This window comes from Sapajus apella, unplaced genomic scaffold, assembly GCF_009761245.1.
Source record: "Sapajus apella isolate SASKATOON/1434 unplaced genomic scaffold, GSC_monkey_1.0 scaffold28, whole genome shotgun sequence".
Classification (NCBI taxonomy): Eukaryota; Metazoa; Chordata; class Mammalia; order Primates; family Cebidae; genus Sapajus; species Sapajus apella.
The window spans coordinates 17,123,062-17,149,166 of NW_022436968.1; the positions used below are offsets into that span (position 1 = coordinate 17,123,062).

The 26,105-nt window shown below is 39.2% G+C and overlaps 2 protein-coding genes across 5 annotated transcripts in view; one reads left to right on the forward strand and one right to left on the reverse strand.

Moving 5' to 3' along the window:
- Window positions 1–26,105, reverse strand: part of RBM45 (RNA binding motif protein 45) — a 485,504-nt gene that overhangs the window by 369,557 nt on the left and 89,842 nt on the right. The gene's annotated exons all lie outside the window — the stretch shown is intronic.
- Window positions 1–26,105, forward strand: part of PDE11A (phosphodiesterase 11A) — a 385,263-nt gene that overhangs the window by 318,882 nt on the left and 40,276 nt on the right. The window contains exons 15-17 of the mRNA XM_032292833.1: window positions 1,108–1,208; window positions 15,678–15,755; window positions 21,075–21,138. Of these exons, the coding sequence (XP_032148724.1) occupies window positions 1,108–1,208; window positions 15,678–15,755; window positions 21,075–21,138 (243 nt within the window). The remainder of the gene's footprint in view (window positions 1–1,107; window positions 1,209–15,677; window positions 15,756–21,074; window positions 21,139–26,105) is intronic.

Consider the following 26,105-nt stretch of genomic DNA (forward strand, 5'->3'; position numbering starts at 1 on the left):
CCCAGCTCCCCACCCCCCACCGTCCCTCCCGTATTTCCCCCCAACTGGCCCCAGTGTGTAGTGCCCCCCTCCCGTGTCCATGTGTTCTCATTGTTCAACACCCGCCTATGAGTGAGAACATGCGGTGTTTGAGTCCTAACTTTCAAAACAAACTAAGTGAATTGTTGGTCACTTTACAGAAGGATTTTTCACTTTACTAAAGACAAATATTTTAGCCTAATGTGGGTAACATAAATTTTGATGAAAACAAGGGTACCTTTCAAAGGTACGGAGATAAAAATGTCATCCCGGCTTTACTTAGGTAATGGTCATTTTAGAATCCCATTGTGCCAAGAACCATGCCTTATACATCCTAGCTATTCAATAATTATTCATATTCACCATACTAAAGCAGCCTGCCAAACACTTCATCAAGATGCACCTTAATGGTGGGAGGTAGGGTTCCTCTGCTTCAGCAGCAGTGACATATTGGGCCAGGTAAGTCTTTGTTGTGGGAGTCTCCTGTGCATCACAGGATGCGTAGCAGCATCCCTGGCCTCTACTGCTAGATGCCAGTAGCACTCCTGTCACTTGTGACAATCAAAAATGTCACTAGACCTTGCTAATGTTCCCCATTGTTGACATCTCCCCCAGTTGAGAAACACTGGTCTGATCTTTTTATTCTTCTTAAAGTCATTTGTTGCTATGGCAAGTGTTTCCAAAATGCCAGCTTAAACCTTTACTGGAAGTAAAAATAGTATTTATTTTAGGGGGAAAAATGTTCTCAAATGTTTTACAAGCTTCTCCTCTAAGTAATTCCATAGGAAACAGGTAGTCAGATGGAATTGTGAGCACAACATATTCACAGTAAGATAAATTCCAACAATTTCAAATTTCCCTTTCAGACTAAGCACGTAACAAAGTTGGTAGACTTTCTCAAAAATGACTTGCATTCTGACTTTGCTATGCTTCCAGGGAATCTGTTTATATTTATGCAGAATTTCACTACACTTTTTAAAAAGTGATTTTTTAAATGTTCCAAGACTTTTTTTTAATAAAGGAAAAACATGTAATCAACAACCACAGATTTAATGTTGTCCCTTGTGACTTTTGACTTTCTCATTACAGGGTCACAATATCTTTGCTAACCTGTCCTCCAAGGAATATAGTGACCTTATGCAGCTTTTGAAGCAGTCAATATTGGCCACAGACCTCACACTATACTTTGAGTAGGTATTGGCATTTGATCTATTTGACAAATGGATATCTAAAGTTCCATCCTGTAATTGATCTCCAGGTCTACACTGGCGGTTTCCTACTATTCTAGCATGGATATCAGTGTGTAAATGAGCTAAACCTTTTTTGTCGTTTCTCTCTCCTATAAATGATGTTCATTAAGGTGTTATGTATAAGCGAGAGAATCAAGGCTACAATCGCAAGATTTCTATTTGTCTTCTGTTTTATGAGCCTTGTTTATGAGCCTTGTTTGACACACAACTCTGAAACTAAGTGATGGCCATTTTAATTTTAGATACTGACTAATATTGCTATTTAAGACTATTAACTTCTGGTCAGCTGTATAATGGCACTGATAATAAAGATGAAAAATATTCACTGATTGAAAATTAACTAGCAATCCAACAGTTCATTCCTTACTTCTTTTCTTTCTCTTTCTTTCTCTGCATTTTGCCAAAGTTCAGGCCTTTCTCTGAGCTGGAAATTGTACCCTCCCATTTCCGGTGAGACCTGCTTTATCAGGTGCCACCTCTTTTAGCAGCCTGGAAATTTCTCCTGCCGCTGATTTGCACAATTTTTTCCTATCTTAGAGACCAAGCTATGCTACTCCCTTAAAAAATTATTTCATTTGATCCCATGGAAATCTTTAGTTGCTTTTTTATTTACCTTTCTTTTACTGTCTACCTTTTTAAATAAATAGAGCACATTTAGTACCTCTATTTTCCTAACACCCATTTACACCATCAAGAACAGAGTCTGTCTCCACTCTATTAAGATTGTACTCTCAGAGGTCACCAGAGACATACATTTCTTTCCTCGGATATGATGATCTGTACTCACTTCTGATAGTTTCCATCTTCTTTGAGATATCTGAAGGTTTAATGAGTTATTATCAATTTCTACTCTCCTTGCTTCCCCTATCTCCAGCCGCCTTTCTCTTTTCTCTTCTAGATCCTTGGCAGGTTTCTTTTCTCCTTGCTCCTGTGTTTAAGCTCTTGAACCATGTTCTTCTTTCTCTACTCAGATCACTCCTCTGGCCTCATCTCTATGTTACTTCTATGTATGTTATGACCTTTGTGTAGAAGACTCTGAAATTCTTCACTCTAACCCTCCCTCACACTGTAGACCTGTATCTCCAACTTCCATCTCAAAAAACCTTCAGTGTCCTCATTGCTTTCAAAGGAAGCTCTAAACTTGGTTTGACTTTCAAGGTCCTCTATAATCTGCCCCAACCTTATTTCGTTCTAACCTTCCACTTCTCCCTACGTGACTGCTCTATGTCAACCAGACTAGTCTATGCATTACCCTTTGGAACACCCTGTGTAATGTTCCTTGTGCCCTCACCCTATCACCATTCCCACATGGAATCCTGTTCCTTCACTCGCTGACTTCCTGAACTGACCATCCTTTAAGATCTGTCTCTTCTACCACTTTTTCTAGGAAGTCTCGTGTCACTCGCTTTGAAATGACTCCATTTGAAAAGCACTGTGGCATTGCATCAGTTAGAATTAGGTTCAATTGTAAGGGATGTCCAAAGCTTAAGACACTCAAAGCTCAAAGAGATTGCTAGAAAGTCAGTCTATAAAATGTTCAGCACCCAGGAAGTCCTCTACCAACACAGCCAGGTCACTCCCTTTATTCTACCTGAGGAAGGCCAGAAATTTATTCTCTGGAGAAATAAAACGAAGACCTCTGATCTGAGGAAAGGTACAGGGTGGGAATGAGATATGGTGCTCAGAAGAAGGGATTAAATTAAATGGAACCAGTCTCTGGATTGAAAACCGATAGGTCATGGCCAAGCACTTAGAAGCTAGGGGTCTATAAGCCCCACACCCAGGGTTGTCAGATTTAGCAAGCAGAAGTACAGAAAGTCCAGTTACATTTAAATTTCAGATAAATAATGAATAGTTTTTTAGGATAGAAAGATAATTAGATATCTCATGAAACATTTGGGACATATTTATACTAAAAATTATTTTTTGTATATTTCAGAATAGCTATAAGAGAGGACTTGAAATGTTCCTAACAGATAGAAATGGTAAATATTCAAGGTGGCAGATATCCTAAATACCCTGACTTGATCATGGCACATTCTATGCAAGTAATAAAATGTCATATGTGCCCAATAAATATGTATAAATATTATGTATCAATAAAAATTTTGAAAATAATTATTTTTATCTGAAACTCAAATTATTTTATCTAGCAAGTGTACCCCTCCCACACACACACAACTCCCATTTAGCTTTTTAATGCATTACTATTACACGTGGAAAACAGAATCACAGAACATTTTATAAGCATCCAATATGAAGGACGGGGGCCAAAACAGACAGAAAAAAAATGAAATTCAGAGAAAACAGGGAGAGGAAGAAAACAAAAAACTAAAAAATGCTGTTAGTATTCTCAGAGAGGTAACATATTGCATCCAGGAAACAAGAACAGGATGCTTTTTAAAAATAATAATAGGAGCAACCATGAAAAAGAAAGCACTTTTAAAAATTAAGAACATAAACAAAATTAAAAAATCAAATGAAAGCATTAGGAAATACAGGCCAAGGACAAAAGGCAGCAAGACGGAAAACACTGCTATATTTTATTATATGTCTTTAGTGCTATTTGATTTGTTAACTATGTTCATGTATTACTTTGATACATGTAATTTATAATTAGTTTAAAAAATATACTTAAAAAATTGAAATCCCAGCTCTGCCACTAATTAGCTGTGTGCCAGCAGATAAATTATTTACTTCTCTGAGCCTTTCTTTCAAGTATAAAACGGAGATAACAGTACCTATGTCATGTCTTTTAAATGTCTCATAAATGGTGACATCTACAACCTCATTTGCTTTATAACCTATTTATTTTGCAAGTTCTGTGGCCCTTTAGTTGACCTAAATGACATAATCTTTCATCTTTTTCTTGATTAATGCTCCTTGATTTGGAATTTATGGAAAGCCTGTATCCTTTTAATGTTTTATTGCCTGTCCCTCACACTTGCAGGATCTTGTGTTATTTTTCTCAAAGTAGAAGTATTTTCCAAACTATGTTTCCAAGTAACTTCTAAAGAGAGAGCAAAAAAATCTCAACACTCAGAGTCCATTTATCAAGCCCTGTTAGGGATTTGATGAATCACTGAGTGACCGCTGGCATGCAGTCAAGGAAGTTGGTTGCAACTCGTTTTCTCATTACCCTGTTCTTATCTTAATGCTGCAGCCCCTGCTAATGTTTGCTGACTCCCAAAGAAGCTGGCTTGTTCTCTTTTTGTCAGCATTATTGTTTTTTGAGGTTCTGAATAGCTGCCCACTCTCTAATCTAGACCTTCAGAGGACTGGTTCACTTGCCTGTCTAAAGTTGCATTAAAATATTGCCGTATTTTTAGCCAGAACAACCCTAGGGTTATAATGAGGGGGAAAGCAGCTACTGCAAACTGTCACCTAGATGTTTTTATTTAATAGATGTGCAGTTGTGGGATTGGAAGTGATCTTAGAAATGTTGCAATCCAATTCATCTCTTTTATTTTGCTGATCAGGCGCTGAGATCCCAATGGTTAAACAGCATAGCTCAGGTCGCATAACTCATTATTGGCAAAACTGGAACCCACACCTCCTCTTTCAGGGCTTTTTCTTCAATCACAATTGTTCACTGTCTAATGGAAGAATCAAGAAATAATTGTAATTTTAATTGGGGATATATTATGTGATAATGTTAACCTTTCCAGATGTTCTATAATCAGTTTAAACACCAGCTTGGGGTCCCTGTGTCCTCTACCAAAGCAAAGTTGGAGCTAAGGGCTTGCATTCAGGTAGTTTTGTTTTGGAAATGATACCAAGAATAAGAGTGAGGGGATGGGACAGTGAAATGGGGAAGGAGGGAAGCCAGTGAAAGGAAGGACACATTTCTTTGTTGTTCACTGCTATGGTCAGCTTGATGCTGCAGGGACCATCTGTGAAGTCTCATATATTGCACTTCAAAATTGTCTACCACCCACCATCCTCATCAGCCAAAGGTCACTCTGTGGGGTGTTAACTCTCACATACTTCCAGGTTGTATGTGCCTGATGGCTGGGCATTCCTGCAGCCATCCCATTTTTGGTCCCACACATGAAGTCAGAGCAGTGCCAGGGCAGAAAGTATGTGATCCGCCTGACCACCGAGGCACGGCGTGTAGCAGCAATGGCAGGAGAGGGCTAGGTGGGCCAAGAGGATATAAAGGTCCCCGTACAACTAGTTTCTGGAAGTCTGGATTATTGTTGGTTCTTCTACCCTGACTACTCAGCTCAAAAGTCATGATACAGTTAAATAAACCAAATAGGAAGCTCACTGTCCCTCTAGGAGAGGTCTAGGCTGGGTGGGATAGAGGCCTGCCTTTTGGAGACGGGTTTCTGACTCATTCCCAGGGGAAGGATTTCTTGCCATGCTCTAACAAGAAAAAATATATAAGATTCATGGAAATGTGGAAAGGCTCTCAAAACATCCACAAAAGTTTATGACTTTAATTTCTAAAGACCTTGTGTGTCCTTGGGATTCTGTGCTATTCAAATGGCATATGAAAGCAGAATTCACAAGATTAAAATACAAAAACAAAATCCTTAATGTGAACTTCTAAGTTTCACAACCTGAGCCTGGGGGTTAATGATTCATTCTGATTTTCTAACTCAGTGAAGACGTTTTCCAGTTACTACTGAGTGATTTTCTGAAATTGATTTCTGTGCCTATTTCTGAGTCCCTGCAGTGAATAAGGCTTTGATAATTAAGTAGTAATTTCACCAACTTTAAGAGTCAGATCTCTCTTTGCTTCAGTTTCCTTGTCAGCAACATGTGTATAGGCATATCACCCATTCTAATCTCCTAGGATCCTGTGGCGGTTAAAAGAGATTAACTTTATGAAAGACCTTTGACAATGTAAAGTTTCTTATAAAAAAAAGGAATCACTCAGCCAGAAAACTTAATAAAATATGCACCATAAAAGATGATGCTTGTTGGAGTGGGCCGACAGATCTAAAATTACAAATGTTGTAACTTCAAAGAGATGGTACAAATGCCCTGTACTATTTATCTGCATGTAAATCAACAAAGATGACCTATGCACCTTCTACTATTAGTAATAAAAACAACAAATAATATTTTTTTGAGTGCTTGCTTAGGACCTTTATATACACATTATGCCATTCAACAGTGAAAGCAGTCCTATTTAAAATAGGTACTATTATTAATGTCAACCTAAAAGGAAGAAGCTGTGGCAAAATTAATATAAGTAGAGAGTTTATTTGGGCCAAAATTGAGAACTGCAACCCAGGAGCATGGATTCAAGTTGCCCTGAATATACACTCCAATTAGCAGCAGTTGCAAGTGGATTTTTTTTTTGCGATGGAGTCACTGTTGCCAGGCTGGAGTGCAGTGGCACTATCTCAGCTCACTGCAACCTCTACCTCCCAGGTTCAAGCGATTCTTCTGCCTCAACCTCACGAGTACCTGGGACTACAGGCATGCGCCACCATGCCCAGCTAATTTATTAAAAGCCGACTATGGCCAGTGTTCTCAACTTCCAGTTGCCTACAGTCCACCAACCCCATATTAGAAAGTAAACTGATGAATAATAAGGTGTTAATGACTGATAGAACTTAAGCCATTATTCTCTCCCAAACATTATTATATTTTAACAGAGCCTGATAACTTAACTCATTGAAATTATATACTATTATAACACTAGGATAGAGCCCCTGTAGTAGGTTGATGGAGGAAGTATTTTGGTATTTCTTGACATATTTCAAAGCATTTTGCCATATACTCATCCCATATTCCCATCCACATGAAATCAGAACTCACTAAAATACGAGAAATGTATCCAGCTAGCACGTCTTAATGGTTTCTTTGTAACAGGCACTGTGCTAGTTGCTGGGAATGCACAAGAGATAAGACATGGTTCTTACCTTCAGGGACTCAGAGCCCAGTGGGGAAGAGAGAGGGCAGCAACACCCAGAAGTGAAGGGCTGTGGCGAACTGAATGCAGGAGCAGCTGGAGTGCGCCCCGTCTAGCCATGGTGTCCACGGCTTCTTTGCCTGGTGATTGTGGTTTGACTGAACTGACTGCTAGGGCCTCGTGGTCTCTGATCTGCCATTTTCAACATCTAGAGCAATTCTTACCTTTCTGTTTCCTGCATTTTTGCCAGTTTATTTGTGCCATCAACAACAGCAAGCATCAAACAGGTCATTTCACTCAGGTTCTTGGCAGGCCCTTCTATTATCAGTGCTAGTCTAAAGCAGGGAGAAAATTCACTTCAGAATTAAATAAAACACTTTCTTTTCTTTAGTCATAACAATGGTAGTTAACATCTGTGTATTAATTTTCTAGTCCTCTCCAATGGTTTAAAAAGTCCAGAAATCCCTCTAGAATCCGCATTTAACAATTATTTGCAGATGTATGATTTGCCTGTTGAGCAAGCTGTAAGACAACCAAAAGCACGCACCCACCCTGTCCACACATCCGTACACCCAGCAACCCCTACCTGACAACCCTGGAGTTGAAACTGAGGAGAGTTACAATGATGATTGGCCACCTCAGCATTAAAACTTCCTAATGCTTATGGACTTTCAGTAGATTCAAAGGAGTTAGATGAATAGATAGATAAAGAATATGTATGTACGTGTATAGATGCATAAATTTGCAACAAAAAAATTCATGATTAAAATGTACACAGAAATGGTGATTTCTCATTTTACAAATAAAAGATGCCTTGAAGATAAATTACAAACCAGAAAGATTTCAATGTAGTGTTGGGTGACTGGTAACCAATCTTTAGAATTATTTTTGAAGGTAATTTTAGCAGTTCTGTTCAAATGATGCTTTTTTAAAGACTGCTATTTTTCTGAGTGGAACATATGTCAGGAGAGCAGGATAAAAGCCTAATAAAAACATATCTGATTATAAATGAGATTTTCCAGTAAGTTGCTTTTCACTAGCTGAGGTACTTGCCATTGTCCTTGAAAACCAAGGTTCCCCATGATCTGCGTGAGAAGTTAATGATACAGTTCCTCATGACAAAGAAGTCTGGATCCAGAGGGTGTTGTATAATTTTGTGTATTTTCAAATATTCTTTTTAGCGGCCTCACGCTTCTAAAAATTTCCCTGTTTCTAACAGTTTCACATATGTTCATGCTGTTTACCCTGTTTAATCTATATACACATATACATTTAGATGCTAACAGAACAGCTGTATGGGCAAACTTGTTCCCAAAAGCACAGTGAATTTCACATTGTTACTTTGTAATGATTATTACTGGGAAGAAGGTCAGAAATACATCACCTGGAACGTGAACCACTGACCTGGCCCAAGCCATCTGCAGCTCTTCTTTGGAGCACTCCCTTATTGATGATGGAAAGACCCCTGTCTATGTCTGCCTTGATTCTTGGTATTGTCTTGGTATAGCAGCCTGTGATGCCGTTACATTGAATGAGGGCTGCTGGCCACCACTGTTCACACACTCACAACATGAAAAGCTATCTGGCCGCAAAGGTTTATGCTACACGTAGTTTACAAAGATTATTTCAGAGGGCAGAACCAAGAGGCTGGGGGTTTGTAATCTACCTACATCTTCCTATAGCTGCCCTGGGACCCTAGGCAAGTCACTTCACCTTCCTTCACCTTGAGTTTCCTCACCTATAAAATGAGAGAATAGCAGATTTTTCTCAAATGTTCCATACAACCCTACCAGTATATATAATGAAAACTCAAACATAGAAAAGAAGTCATTCTATGACCCAGCAATTTTACATATACATGTACATATGCATACACAGAGAGAGAGAGAGAACTCACACAAATTCATAAGAAAACATGTACAGACAATTCATAGCTACATTGTATGTAATAGCAAGAAATATTGGACATAATATAAATTTTCATCATCAGGAAATGGGTAAATAAACGGTGGTATAATAATAGATGGAAATAGCATACATCAGTGTGAAGGAATAGCTTAGAACTGTATATAACAACGTGGGTGACTCTCACAAGCATTGAATGGAAAAAGCAAGTTGCCAGATAATATATACACTATGATGACATTATTTGTATAAAGTTTTAAATCATGTAGAGCAATATTATATAGAATTTACCTAGTAAAATTATAAGGGTATATGTGATGATGCTTTAGACAAAATTTAGAAAATGGTCATTGTATGGTGGGTGGGAGGAAGACAGAAGTAACAGTTGGGAGGTATACAGGGCCTCAACAGGACTGGCAGAGCTTTATTTCTAGGCATAGAGGTAGATGGAAACTCTGTGTATGTCTGTTGTATAATTTTTATACCTTTTAAATTTATTAAACATGCACAATAAATTTATTACATGATCTTGGCATATCATCACTTCAAAATCCTTTTTGTAGCCTTGTAAAAATGATTAACTCCATCTCCTGAACTTTCAAGAAGGATCTTTTTCAGGAACTTTAAAAAAGTTTAAATATGGCTGGGCACAGTAGTTCATGCCTGTAATTCTAGCACTTTGGGAGGCTGAAGTGAGTGGATTACCTGAAGTCAGGAGTTTGAGACCAGCCTGGCCAACATAATGAGACCCTGTCTCTACTAAAAATACAAAAATTAGCTGGGCATGGTGGTGTGTGCCTGTAGTCCCAGCTACTTGGGAGGCTTAGGCAGGAGAATCACTTGAGCCTGGAGGGCAGAGGTTGCAGTGAGCCAAGACCACACCACTGCACTCCAGCCTGGGCAACAAGAGTGAAACTCCATCTCAAAAAAAAAAAATTTAAATATACTTTGATTTAAACTTTAAAGCGTCTCTTTGGCTATGTAATATGTGACCAAATACATTACCAGATGTGTTGTATATGGTTCCAGCAGTGACTAGACTTTTCTTTTTTTTTCTTTTTTTTTTTTTGTTTGAGACAGAGTCTCACTCTGTCACCCAGGCTGGAGGGCAGTGTCCTGATCACAGCGCACTGCAGCCTTGACTTCCCAGGCTCAATCCATCCTTCCACTTCAGTCTCTCTAGTAGCTGGGACTACAGGCATGTGCCACCACACGTGGCTAATTTTTGTATTTTTTGTAGAGGTAGAGTCCCACTTTGTTGCTAAGGCTGGTCTCAAACTAAGGGATCAAGTAATATAGTATGTTACGTTTTGATATACCCTATGAAAAGGCTCCTCTCACCGTCCCCTAGGGATAATGGATGTTCCCTTTCATCCTAGCATTGCTAATGTGATGTGAAGTCTATGACTGATTTTGATTCTGTTGATTTAAGACTTTCACACCAGCAACTCTGGCTGTTAAAATTTCTATCATTGGGGAGTTTATTCTTATGATGCTGTTTGATTGTCATATCATAGATTTGCATTTTTTTAAAGAAAGGAATTTGGGCTGGGCACAGTGGCTCATGCCTATAATCCCAGCACTTTGGGAGGCCGAGGCAGGCGAATCACCTGAGGTTGGGAGTTCAAGACCAGCCTGACCAACATGAAGAAACCCATTTCTACTAAAAATACAAAATTAGCCAGTTGTGGTGGCACATGCCTGTGATCCCAGCTACTCAGGAGGCTGAGGCAGGAGAATTGCTTCAGGAGGCAGAGGTTGCAGTGAGCCAAGATGGCACCATTGCACTCCAGCCTGGGCAACAAGAGCGAAACTCCAAAACAAACAAACAAAAAAAAACGAAAAGGAAAGGAATTTGTTTTCTGCAAAGAGTTAGGCACCCAGGGAACTCTATATCAAAGATGTTATGTTCCCTATAGTGATCATACTATGGGCAGATATAACAATAGTTAGTGGAAAGTGAGTCAGATATTGGATGCAAATGGTGTTCTTACTTCCTACAACTTGTTATGTTGTACATTTGGTTCAAGTTAGAGTCTAGTCTGCAAGACTCTGACAGGGCTTTTCTTGAATAGATTTTGTGTTGTTTTCTTACCTCAATCTCTCCAAATGGCAACTGTGAAGCCCTAGAAAAATAAGCATCTAGGGGAAACCAGTGTTTAAAGAGTTTGTTTGAAGTGGGTGCCGAAAGACTTATCATGATAAATATTTTATCATGATAAATATTTTAATGCAATGTTTAACAAAATAAAAATAAATGCAAAAAAGCCATTATGAACACAACAACAAAATTCCAAATAAAGATGAGATCTGAACTTGAACTACTCACCTCACGTGCTTCACCCTAGTTCCAGCCATGATGAGGATGATATTCATTAGGTCTTTACTGTGTTCCTGGCAGACTTGCTGGGTTCTGACACTACTCACATGACCGACCTTGAGTAGGTTACTTAACCTTACTCAGCTTCAGTTTTCTTATTAGTAAAAGAGTTATAGTAATGGGATCTTCCTTGTAGGGTTGGTGGGAAGATTAAATGAAATGATTTATGTAAAACATTTAGCAGAGTGCCTGGCAAAACTAGGTGATCAGTAAGGATTAGTTACTGTGATTAAGCTCAGAAGGGTTGAGTACCTGGCTCAAGGTTTCACAGATGGTGAGTGGCAGAGCTGGGATACGAACACAATATGTTAAAATAACAGCTGCCCCAAGCAGCTAAGGTATATCCAGGGTGTCCTTGGAGCACAGAAGAACACACTTCTCTTGGCTGGGAGGATCCTGGAGGATTCTGAAAGACTTTCTGAAAGAGCTTGTCAGGCATCATCCTTGTCATCATATGTGCCTAGGTGGCCATTTCAATTCTGTGAGTTATTACAAGAAATCACTAGAATGCAAGCTTCATGAAGACAGGGGCTTGGCCCTCTTTTGTTCATTTCTGCCTCTCAATACCTACAACAATGCCTGACATATAGTAGAAGCTCAATAAATATTTGTTGAATTGACGAATGAATGAGAATTATTATCTCAAACAAACTCTTTAAACACTGGTTTCCCCTAGATCCTAATTTTTCTAGGGCTTCGCAGTTGCCATTTGGAGAGATTGAGGTAAGAAAACAACACAAAATCTATTCAAGAAAAGCCCTGTCAGATTCTTGCAGACTAGATTGTAACTTCAATTTCATGCCCCAGGTGAGTGCCTCTCTTACCTCACTCTAGTCTCAGTATTGTTATTCTAATTCATGCTACATTTAAAGAGGGAATTACCTGTTTATTTGTTGGTTGCCCTGGCTAAACTCAGAGACATTTAAAAGTAACCCCCAATTATCCTGTGACCGTGAAGCCTAATAAAGACTTGGGACAGAGTAGATGTTCAATAAATACTTGTTGAACTTCATAATAATTTGAAAAAGATGAATTTCTGTGTAGTGAGAGGAGAAAACTGGGTAAACTGCTAGATCTCCATTAGTCCAATTAGTCCACTGCGTATTATTGTTGGCAGTAATAGAATTAATATTATCTACATATTAACCATAGCTTCAGGTATTGAGTATCTAACAGGGCCAAGTGTTTAGCACACTTTATCTCAGTTTCTCACTACATAGCTGGAAAGTGAGGCTCAGCAATGTGAAGTCACTCATCCAAGATCACACAACTAATAAGTGACAGTCAGCATTAAGCCCAGGTCACTGTGAGGCCAAACCTGGGCTCTTTCCATCCACTACTTCCCTTTCTATTTCACATCACAGTCAGTCATAGTAATGTCATAGAAAAAAACTGGCTTCTTGTCACATGACCAGGAAAGATTAGACATGCAGACACTTTGAAGGGTGAGAGGTTATGGAATTTATTTGCCAAAAAGGAAAAAGCTCCTCAGCAAAGTGAGAGGGGTTCCTGTTAATAGGCCCCCATCTCACAAATTGAATCCTAGGTTCCCACACAGTAACAGAAGGCGACAGGCTCCTCCCCACTGTGAACAGCACAAATTTCCTGAGGGCACAGCTCTCCTTCCAGTGTGCAGACCAGTTGGAGATTCTCTGGGGAGCCATTTTTACTTGGCTGTCTCAGTAATATGAAAAAGGCATGACCATTGATCATGAAGAAGGGAATCGGTCAAGTGAAGAAGATAATAAAGTTATATGAAGAAAAGAAATATATATACCTGCTCACCTAAAGCAGAAGGAGTTCCTGGGCCCTTCTATGTTACTGGGCTATGCCATCTCACCAGTTGCTCTAAGGTTGCCTTGGAGATTCTTCCATGCTGTATGTAGCATGGCCTTGACCTGCATCATCTTGAAAGGATAGATCCAGGGCCTATCTTTGTGTCTCTAATACAGAAGTGAGCTACACATTTGTCTTCCTGACCTGTCTCCTTTCAAGTAAATTTAGTAGTTGGTCTGACCCATTGGCAAGAAATCCACACAGCTGGTCAGTTGGTGATGAGCATCCCAGGCCAGACACAGAGGAGCCAGTGGTTCTCAACCGCTTGTCCTCTGTCCCCCTGTACAGAGGGTCAGCACTAAGTTTCTAAGATCCTAGTCTGATTTCTACCGTAAATTATATGTGATGGTGGTATTTTCCAAAGTGTGGTTTTTGAAACATCAGTACTATGTGGAATTTGTGGCGAAATAAGGTTAAACAGGTTTTTCTACCTTAATATTTCTCAGAGACTTCAAAGGCTAATGTGGATGATGTCTCCAAGAGAGGTATATTCAGGGCAGTATTTCTCAAACCTACTTGGCCAGAAATGTCTTCACATGGAGCACCTCTCAAGACTAGCATTTTGAGAGATGCACTTTGCGAAATGGTGTGTTAGAATCTTTTATATATTCTCTCATTAGCAAGTGCCAAGAGGATGAAAACTTGGGAAGTGATTTTTATCAAAATGGTGATGTCCTCTTTTTTTTCCTTTTCTCACTAAAAATGAAAATCATCTAATTAAAGTTTTGAAAACAGAAATATATCACCCTGTTTCACAACTTTAAAATATTCCTTTCTTGTCTTTTCCACATCTATATATCTCCAAATGGATAGCCATGGGTGTATGTATGTGTTAAACCAAAAAGTGTCTTAGACAGGTCTCAATCAATTTAGAAGTTTATTTTGCCGAGGTTAAGGACATGTCCATGACATGGACTCAGGAAGTCCTGAGAACATATGCTCAAGGCGGTTGGGTTACAGCTTGGTTTTATATGTTTTAGGGAGACATAAGACATCAATCAATACATGTACGATGTACACTGGTTCAGTCAGGAAAGGTGGGACACTTGAAGAGGGGAGTGGCTTTCAGGTCATAGGGGGATTCAAAGATTTCCTGATTGGCAATTAGTTGAAAGAGTTTTTCTAAAGACCTAGAATCAATTGATGGGAGTGTCTGCGTTAAGATAAGGGATTGTGGAGACCAACATTTTTGTTATGCAGATGAAGCCTCCTGGTAGCAGCAGCCTTCAGAGAGAATAAGTTGTAAATATTTCTTATCAGATTTAAAAAGGTTCCAAGCTCTTAGTTAATCCTCTCCTGGATTAGGAAAAAGACCTGGAAAGGGAAGGGGATTCTCTACAGAATGTGGATTTTCTCCATAAGAGACAGCTTTGCAAGGCCATTTCAAAATATGTCAAATAATTATATTTTGGGATAAAATACTTTTATTTATTTTAGGGCTTGCTATCTGTCATGTTGGTATCTTACTGTTACAAAGAGTCTGCTTTGTCAGTCTTAAGGTCCCTGTTTTAATGTTAATGCTGGTCAACTGAACCGGCATTCCAAAACGGAGGAAGGAATAATGAGGCATGTCCAACTCCCACTTCCCATCAAGGCCTGAACTAGTGTTTCAGGTTAACTTAGGAATGCCCTTGACCAAGAGAAGTTCATTGATTTGGTTGGGGGCTTAGAATTTTATTTTTGGTTTACAGTGTCAAGCACTGTAAACATTTAAATGTAAACATTTAAAATGTTCAGACACTATGCTGCGTGCTTTTCACATGTCATTCATTAATCCTCACACTAACTCTGTGAGTTAGCCACCAAAATCCCCGTGTTAGAGATTAGGAAATTGAGACTCAGAGGGTTTACTTAACTTCCCAAAGTTGTACAGCAAGTGAGTTACTGAATGAGTGTTTAAACACAGTTACTTTCAGATTTCATAGCCTATGTGTTTAAGCACTGAAATGGTGAAATAGTTATTTTCTAACCTGGAAAAACATTTTTATCTTGAATTTACTACCAGGGAGTTTATCTTATCTTGGATCATCGTGCAGCTCAATTCTTTGTTGGATGATAAAAGAACATTCTAGAATTGTTCCCACTTTTTATTTGTCCTTGCCTTCCTTCTCTGACTTTGAGTAAGTGTCACAAGGACTTCACAGCACATAATCCTAAATGCATTGTTTTCTGTTTTATGGCTCTATAATCTCCTCTGTTGTAAATACATTCAGAAATGATTGTGACTTTTCCTTGAAGCCTCAACATTTTTTAGAAAGTGATTTATTTTGATAGCGCTTTAGCCTCATGATTTCAAATATTAAGTTACTTGGTTCAGGTGGTCTTATGTTTTTCCCGTAAATGTATTTATGTCACCCCACAGACTGGGAAATTTCATTCCAGGTTTTTTTTCTTCTTTCTTCATTTGATTTTCCTGCAGGAGGAGAACTGAATTCTTTGAACTTGTCAGTAAAGGAGAATATGATTGGAACATCAAAAACCATCGTGATATATTTCGGTAAGAAAAAGCTCTTGTTGATGTGTTTCTTCATTATTTGGACATTTAGCCATACTTTTCTGACAGTGCTAAGAACATAGAAGTGATTTTTAAAGTAACAAATCCTAGCTTACATTTAAAACATTCAGAAATCAGTTGAATAACTAGAGAAATGATTGAGAATGTCTTTTCATCTTATAATTTATTATATTTTTGTCTGTTCTCCAAAAATCTGCCATCAAAATTAGAAAATGAAGTTCAAATCACTTCAGTTTTAGCAAGCCATGATTTATTCTGTTTTCTGGGGAAGTGGGGGTGCAAGTTGGGTGGAGAAAGGATTTTTGCACCCTAGAAATCAGAGTTACACAGCGCAAAGGAAGTGGGGAGCAACTTTTGCTTTTCTTTAAAGACAAAAGGCCTTGTGGCTAGAAAACCAATAAGAACAATATTGGAGGTGGAGATAAAAAGTCTGTTCTAGCCGTTGCCTGGGACAACTTCCAAGGTATCTAGAAAGGACAGCAACAACTATGGGGCACATTTTAACCTCTCTTGCAGCCATTCCAGATAGTAGGCACCATTCCTCTTTCTCTCATACCCCACCCTTCCACTAGCTCCACCTCACACACCCCAGACCTTCTGCTGTCTTATTCCTGTTCTAACATTGCTAGGTTTTGCTGGGACAGCTTGTGAGGCCAGGGTTAGGGCACATTGGATCTGCTCCACAACAAGGCAACTACTGGATCAACCCAAGTGGGAACCTTGACATAGTCTTGCCATATCTGCTATATAAAACCTCTGCCACCATCTTCTGAGCACAGGCCACTGCCTGCCCCACCCTCTGCAGCTGTCCTCGTGCCTTTCCTGCAGCCCTCTTCCCAGAGGAAGTAGTTCTTTCCTCTGTACTTTAATATTCCTCTGTATGATCTTTACAGACCTTTTTCTCCGTCTTTCATCTTCAAGACCAGCCCCTCCACTGGTGCCCTAATTCCATTCCCTCCACCTCCCCACCCCCTACCCCAACCTGGCTCTATCAGTCATGCTCCTTTGGCTTCCATTTTCAAAATACGTTTTATTCATCATGACCCTTCTAAACCTAAAAGCACACTCTGCCTCCCCAGTTAAAAAGTCATCCCTATAAGCTGCTTTTTCTCCAGGCCTCGTCACAGTTTCTCCTCCCTGCACTCCCCCACTTCACTCCACACTTCCTAACTTCTTGCAAGGCAATTTCTTTCTTTTTGTATAATTTCCAATTCCACGGTAATTATATGAATATATTTTTCTGTAACAAATCAAAATATTGCTAATAAGCCCCCAAATCTCCTTTGAGCTTAACCCCCAATCCCGATACGGGTTGCACAGCTATGTTTTGTTATTAGTGTATTGTGTCTTTCCAGACCATTTCCAGGGTATTCACATACACATGTAGCCTTAGGAAAAATAGTTTAGTGTGTATTTTGATTGTCTATTTTAACATAAATTGTATATTTACATACCAATGTGAACCTGTTTTTCCACTCAACTATATGCCTTGGAATTCTTTCCATGTTTATACCTCCTCATCTTTTATTGTTGCACAGTATTCCAAAAGACTGACATACCAGAGTATTTACCCATTCCTTACTGAGGAATTAAGTCTGTAATATGTGATTTCTGCTCCTGTTGAATATCACAGTCACCTTCCAAGTATTAAATGCTACAACCTTTGTTCTCTTCAGCTTCCTGCTCTCTTTATGGCCCCTAATTGAGTTGGCCTCTCTTTTCTTAAAACTCTCTCGAGCCTTGGATTCGTAAAGCCATACACTTCTGGATTTTCCTTTCTTTCTGATTCTTTCCTTCTTAGTCTTTTTCTAGCCCGTCTTTCCCCACCATCCCCTAAACAGAACTGTCCCCCAAGGGTGTATTTTTTTTATTCTCTTCTCTTTTTCCTCAGCATCCTTATAAGTTTCACTACTATCTCTTCTCAAATGACTCCCAGACCTTTTCTTGGGCTTAGACTCTCTTCTGAGCTCTTTTCCTGAAATGCCAGTTCTCAGTTTCTCGACCTAGATATTTTCCTACAGAGGTTTTCAGACTTTTTTGACAAGGAACCCCATATGGAAGAAATATTTTGTTTGGAAGTGCAGTACATAAAATGGAGAAGCTCCAGGTTCTCCCCTCTCCCCTCATCTGTCCTCCCTCCCCCATTTCATGGTTACACTCTGACCACCTTGCACCAAGGGTGGTGATCTGAAGGAGCACCATCTGTAGAGAATTTTAAAATAGTAATAAAGCCAACTAAAATTCGGTCTGCTTTTTATTATCACCATGTGCCAGCAATTCTGAATAAAGTCAATGATGAGATATACCTCTTAAGAAATGTCTTTTGTTGGTATAAATTCCAAACAATTGCTGAGGTTACTGTTAAGATAAAAATAATTGATATGAAAGTTTCACATTAGTGTTTATTATTTATCCTTTCTTTGCACACATAATGTAAGTTAATTCTAAGAATGCCCAGTCATACAGCTGGTTCCTGACAAAGGTGGATGCAGCTACACACTTTCAATAGTAAGTTCCTAACTGTTCGGAACCTCTCAAACTCTCTGGGTGCCGTTTGTGTTTCCAACCTTGCAGCACTTCATATTCCTGCTTTTAAAGAAATAAGCAGGAATATGAAGTATTTTTATACTATATTCAGAATAAACAATGATAGCATAGTGCTAGTAAAGATGAAGACACATAATTTGAGATACTTCCATTCTGCCATTTTATGTGATCATTCATGGGTTTTATTCATGTTTAAAATTTAAAACAGAGAAATAAAGTGCAAACTGCAAAGTGTCATATTTTTGTTTGGCAAGTGCAAATTTCAGTCTGTACACAAAATCTTTTTACTCAATTTGAATATATCTTTAACATTAAAATGTGTTCATTTTAAATTGTTTTACAACTACAGAACAAATCAAGAAGATAATGATTGTCGCAAGATTATTACTGAAATAATTTTGCCATAGAGAGGAGAGGTATGTTTACTGTAAATTGAACTAGAATTATGGGGACCTCAGACTAAAACAGTTGAAAGAAGTCTCTCTCTGGTCTCTTACTCTCGAAAACATATTTCACTTCTTGAAGAGCCTTAATCTAAAAAATAAGATACAACTGCTCATTCGTTTTCTTCAGTTCTTCTTTTGTAATCTTCCATCCCTGTGCTTCCCTTCCCACTCTCCCTTCCTTGTTTTAGGCTCTTATCAATTTATGTCTCCAATGAGTCTCCTTCCTTCACCCTCTTCTTCAAACCATCCACACATCCACCACCCAATGTTTCCTCCCTAATGGTCTGTCCAGGTCCCTCCTGAGTCCCCAGCCTTAGTGTGACTCCCCAGTGCCAGGTGGACAAAGGTTGCAGCCACTCCAGCGGTCCTACCTCCCAGCCTGTCCTATCTCCCTTCTCTGCATGGACTTCCTGCTCCACCACATTTATTGAAGTAGAGATTCTTCTGTCAGACAATGGATTCCAATCCTAGCTTTGACACTCTTAGCTGTACAACCCTGGGCAAGTTACCTAACCTTTCTGAGCATTATTTTTTTGATCTGTAAAGAGGAGATAATAATAGTTTCTCTACCACATATAGAGACTGAGTTAGTCACTCTGTAGAGGCTTCCCAATAAGTAGTAACTATTAGGATTATCATCTGAGCACCTAGCAGATACTCAATAAACTTGATCAACTGATTAATGACAATATGAATTTGAGGAGTAAGTGTCAAATTACCAATCAGATAGAACCTAAATAATTGTCCACATTATGATACAAACAGGCAACCTCACAGAGATTATTTGCTGTGCAGGAGAGATGCTGAGAAATCCAATGCTTTAGCCAGTCTTGTCCTCCTCCAGTACTGACAGTATCCATGTGTAGCAAGAGGGCATCTGGTAGCTTTGTGATAGGCACAGAATCCTGAGTCCTTTACTCACCTTGGGAAGGGAAAGTGATTTAATCTCTGCATGCTTCTGTTTACTTCTTTGTAAAATAAGGATAATAGCAACCACCTCTGAGGTGGTGATGATGATTCATTTAGTTAGTAGTTTAGTTAGCAGTTGGTTAGTAACGCACTTAGTACAGAGACAGACACATGGTAAGTAATGTAGAAATGCCTGATACAGAAGGTCAAAAATGAATAGGCTGATGTGTCTCTCTTTGAGTAGTACTTAACACAGGGATATTTGGAATTAGATGCTTCATGAATGCTGCTCCGGTCAAGAGGGCTGCTGATGCCAGTGTGCCTGGTTGTGCCTTGAATGACCTATTGTTATCTGTGACTCTGCCTTGTTTCCTGTGGGGGGACCCCCCTGCCATCTAAGCATGCTCTGCCATCTGGACAGCAGACATGTTTCCAAGGTATTAGATCTGGCAGGGTATGAAATGTTAACACCCGACATCAGGACAACCCTCTGACCTTTGGCTACATATCCCTTTCTTTCAAAAGCAGTTAGCCAAGATGTGGTTCCCCAGCTCAGATTCTATGTTATTTTTCATCAATTCTGCTGGTTTTCAGCACAAAGAAAGCAGATTTGGGACAGAGTGTGCCTTATTTTTCCTCCTCCCACCACATTAAATTATATATAAGTACCAGAGCTATCTACAATTTGAATTGTTCCCCATGTTTCCATGGTTTAGTGTGAATTATAGTTAAACCTGCCCCTCAAAACTCTGATTCAGACCATTTCTGTGCTTTCTTATGTGCCCAAATTAATGAAAGCTGGAGCTGAGTATGTTTCTTCTTCATAATGCTTATAAACCATGGTTGGAGCCAGGTAGTAAACTGGAGTAAAACGATACGGCTCTTGCCCGTAAATCTTAGCTCTATAGAGCAGATGAAAATAAAGCAGCCCCTTATGTGGCATGTGCCTTGCCTCTTTGGTGTGGGTTTTCTTTTGTTCCCATCAATCAATGATAGATTGATAAGTAGTTTCATCAGCCATGTATATAGTGTTATATACTGATTCTCTTCCTTGTAGTTTACACAAAACCAACAACATTGTCCATTATAAATTATTTTAAGCAGAGCTTGCTTAGCTCAGGTGCAGAGAAAGTAGTGCCTTGCTTTCCTTGATTTGCTGCAGACAAAACAAAAGGGCTACCGGAGGATGTGTGAGAGCTTTGTCTTCCTAAGCAGTGTGGCCACATGATGGAGATGCTGAACACAGGGACTGTAAACAGTGCTGGCCCTTGTTGAGGAAAGGAAGATGTGAGCTGGCCTCGTTTCCATTTTATGTTATTTATTTATGTATCTAGGATGGGTTTGTTTAGGAATGCAACAAAAGATTATTCAGGCTGTTTTGTTTGGTTCTGTTTTTCAGATCAATGTTAATGACAGCCTGTGACCTTGGAGCCGTGACCAAACCGTGGGAGATCTCAAGACAGGCAAGTGGTGATTAATGGCAGGGCTCAGCAGAGGAGGGACTGGGGGAGGTAAGGGGGACACAATATTCCCAGAGCCCTGACTACCAGGCACTGAAACCCTAGTCAATTTGCATCAGTATTAACATGGTGTAAAAAATAGCAGGAGGCTTGGGCGCGACATGGTTTATTGCACAGCCTTTTTTTTTTTTTATTGTGCTTTCACTGAGCAATAATATTTCTGACTCTAAGATTTTTTTTAATGTGCTAAAGCTGAATAATACATTGACCATTAAGGCAGGAATTTCAAAGATAGGATTTTTGGCAAGATAATCACGTCTTAGCACAGGGTCTTGTTTTTTTAATATCTGAAAATAAAAGGAGACAAAAAGGAAATTATATTTTTCTTTTTAAATATTATTTAGATATCAGAAAGCTCTGTAGTCAAAATGTGAAGTGTCCGATTTAATTTGCAGAAAAACAAACCATGCCTTTACTACCTATCTGATTTCTCTGCCACAAAGCATTAATTCTATAAGAATAGTTTTCAATTAAGTAACTACCCAAATTAAGATCGTGGATTACTGATACTATTTAGAGGTTAATTATTATGTATGTTTTATAATGCACCTACTGTGCGAGGTCCAAAACAGTAACTTGGCATCTAGAGACTTGACATTTTAGAGAAAATAAGATACATTTCCATATCAATACGTAATTAATATTTATGGACTGCTTTATGTATATGATCTCATTTAATCCTTAAAATTGTAGTCAGCTGAATAATGGCAACCCGAAGATATCAGGTCCTAATCCCCAAAACCTGTAAACATTACCTTCTAATGAAAGAGTATTTTTGCAAATGTGATTACGAATCTCAACTGTAGACTGATCCTGGATTATCCAAGTGTGCCCTAAATCCTATAAGTGTCCTTATAAGAGGGAGCAGAGGGAAATTCCACACTCAGAAGAAAAGGCAATGCAAAGACAAGGCAGAGATCGCAGGGATGCAGGCACGAGTGAGGGAAAACTAGAAGAGGCAAGAAGCAGATTCTCTCCAAGAGCCTCCAGAGGGAGCACATCCCTGCTGACACCTCGATTTCTGCCCAGTGAACTGATGGAGAACTCCGGCCTCCAGAACTATGAGAGAATACAGTCCCTGTTGTTTTGGCCACTGACTTTGTGGTAATTTACAGCAGCCTTAGGAAACTAATGTAGTTATACCCATTTCATAAATGGGGAAAATGAGGCTTAGAAAAGGTAAGTAGCCTGGGTTTATACAGCTTGTAGGTGGTAGAGCTAGGTATAGATCCTAGCAGGTTAGGCTCCAGAGCTTTCATTCTTAGCAGTGTTTTATGTTTTTCTTCACAGAATGCATTAGTCAGCATTTTTAAATGATGCAAATGTATCCACAGAATAGGCTATGTTATCACTTAACCCAAAATCTCAGTGGCTTTAAACAACAAATTCCCATGAACATGAGCACTTAGGGTTGGCAGGCACCACTTTGTCCTTATTCTGTATTGGGATTGAAGGAGCAGCCAGTACCCGGATCTTTCTGACAGAGGCCCTGGAGGGCTTGCACTGGCAATTAAATACTCCCCACAACAATTCATCGGCCAGAACTTGTCACATGACTCCCCCAACCAGGAAGAACAATCCTTCTATTTGCTCAGAAAGGAGAAAGCCAGAAATAGTGAATGCATGTCTACCAGGGTTTGCCCTTCTCAACACCAAAACTGTGATTCATTCTCCCTCCAGCAGACAAAATATACTCATTCTTCCTCCAAGAAAGATAACCCAAATATATCATCAGTCATTGCATCAAACTCAAAATCTAGGATCTCTGAGCAATACATGCTCATCTTTGAAACAGATCTGGATGCAGATGAAGGACCTACACAAACCCAAAATACAGCAACCAACATACACTCAAAACACAAAATACCCATTATAACACTCCCATTCAGAAGGGGAGGAGATGAGCAACATTCATAGCAATGTGGAGTGGTGAGTGGTCCATGGCAACTCCAAAATCCTGCTGGGCACTAGCTGTGACGGTGCTCTACCATGCAGGGGACCCTGGTTCTCTGGGAGATGCTCTCCAGTTCCTTATTTCCCATTACCTTTCAATCCTCCCTGAGAAATTATTGCTTTCTCATCATCCTTCTTAGCTTTATCTGAAGGTCAAGCTGCCTTCTTCTCACCTAAAGAGAGTTGAAGGCCCAACACTTGTTTTGTGTAATCATGAGCTCAGGGTTTCTTTAGCACTAAAACTCTTTTCTTCGTTTAGTCATTTTTTTATGTCTTTGATTCTAGTCCTTCCCATTTGCCAATAACCACATCCACATTCTATACAAACATCTTAGATATTCTGTATTTATTTGCTTCTTTACATTTAAGAATCAAGAAATATGGCAAATATATTTCTTTCTCTCTTCTGACTTAATTCCTAGTGCCTTGGGCCTAACAGGCTTCAGTGAGAAAGCCATATAGGTAAATCATTTCTTTGAGCCACTTTTTTCCAGCTAAAAGGATATGCTGCAAACTGCCTAATTCATTCAGTTTCTAACTATAGGTATGTTGGCAGGACCTTTGATTTTATTCTGGTTACAAAGCTGAGTCTTCATCAAACTTCGTCATTCAAAGCATATCACAATTTTCACGTTCATAGTTTGGAATTGAGAAACAACTTTATCTTCCATCCCTACAAGTCCCTGAACTTGTGACTTTTCCCATTCCCTTTCTTTCCTGGTTTTAAGCCTGTTCATTCTTTTCTAAACTTACTTCCTGTAATTCCCAGCAAAATTGTCAGTGGCAACCATCACATGCTACCAACATTTTGTTTTCTAATCTCATCTCCGAAGACTGTAAGTTTATTCAGAACATTGTTAGCTTTTAGTTATAATTGTACAAATTATTTTGCCATGGATTCTTATCCTTATAGCCTCCTCACTCTCTGATACCTGGCCCGCAAGCTGATGACACATATTTTAGGGTCCTTTTCTCTTTCTCTTCTTTTCTCTTTTAACAGCAGCACCTCACTTCCATACCAATTTTTGTATTAGTCAATGCTACGCTAGGCTTTGGTTCAGTAAGAAACATATTCTGAAATTTTAGCTGTTCAACACAAATAAAGGTTTATTGCCTGCTAACATTGTCTAATGAAGATCAGGCAGTTTTCCTATATAATATTCCACCAATTGTGCTTTGGTTTAAATTTCAGTATGACATATTTAAAGTTACAAAAAGTCACATAAAGCAGCATAATTGTGAAGAATCTGTGTGGTTGACTAGCTTCCTTCCACATGTCTTCCCACTGTTTATCTTACCCTATCCCCTGCCGACTGTGGGAAGGCCTCCCTTCTGGGAGAGCTGGAGAGCAGACTGCAGGGAAGAGGTCGGAGGCTCTTCCAGGTATTAGGGGAAAGTGTAGTACCGGGGGAGGCTGCTTATATCGGGTTGGAAGGAGGTGGGGAGTGTGAGGAAGTTAGGAGGACTGAGAGCAGACCAGAAAGGGAGTAAGGTGAGGTATGATGTGCCAGCACCTTCAGAAACCCCAGTGAAATGCGTGTCAAGAACTGAGGGAGCAGTAGCCCCTGGGGACAAGAAAGTGATGGGGCAAAGTACTTGCAAGGAAAAAAAATTCTGCCTTAATATTTTAGACCAACTTGGGAGGCCCAATAGCTGCTTGTAGGTGGTCTTCTCAGTCACGAGTATAAATATTATTTTATTTTCTGGATGTGGGGTTCTGTTGACAAGTGCAGAAACCTAAGAGTTCAGGGAAATAAAATACAAAACCATGTTTTTCCAAATGTTTCCATCAAAAAGCTTGTCACAGTTCTAAACTAGCAATCTCATTCTTGTTTGTCTCCAAATTGATGGGTTAAATTTTTTAATGCTCACTTCAAAATTTTAGGAAACATTGGACAAAACATTTGAACAAAATATTTTTAAAAATATTTCTCTAACTTCCTGGATGTTGATTTTTTAAAATTCCCTTTCAAAATGTTTTCTACTGGGGTCTATTTCATTTCCTTTCTTGCAAACAAGACTCTAAACATGTGGGTTTCCCCAGTGATTCCCCCAAGGCCTGATTAGCATCTCAATTTCCTTCTTTAATAAAAAATTCAATCAGGAACAACTTAATGTTCCTGATTGGGTTTTTAAATACAAACAAAGCAGTTATGCAAGCTAAGTTGTGAAAGGAGCACTGGGGAGATACCAAGGACCACTTGAGAAACAGCAATGACAGAATTTTGTTTTAATTTCTTTGCCTTCCAGGGGCTACAGACCTATGCAGGACTCCCACCTTGAAGTGCCTGATGTGCACATTTACATTCTTTAATGCAAAAGACCTAGCTCAGAGCAACCTGAGGGAGAGTTCTGGGAACTGAATAAATAAGGCCATACCCTTAGGGGACCATTTCTTCTTCAAAGGAAAGCCAGAGAAAGAAGAGAGAAGCCTGGTGTGCTGAAATGCAGGGTAGCAGGAGAGATTGGAGAGGAGACAAGTGAATTGAATCCAAGAAAACAGGCACATATACAAGTGAGCCAGAGGTTGGGGTAAAGGGATTTTTCAGTCAGTTCCAACTAGTTTTATGCAGTTGAATTCTTGAAAGGGGCCCATGTTTCTTATTAGAAATATTAGAAATCTGAGCTTACTGGATATTTGATTTCTTTGTATGTGACTGTACACATGCTACTCTAAGATTTGTGTGTGTGTGTGTGTGTCTGTGTGTCTGTGCGTGTGTGTTTAATGTTGTGTTTCGGTTTTATCTATGATCTGTGTGGTTGACCAAATCTCTTGAGAGATCAGTGGAGTTAAATTATCTTGATACTATGCACTTCACCAAAATTAAACTGTCTCATCTTTGCCAGGTTTAAGAACCTTATCTTCATAAGAACCTGGCATAGAGAAAAATTAGTTTGGTATCCAGGTCCTCTTGCCATGAAGTTGTCTGGGATTTATTCTACTCTTCCAGCATGTT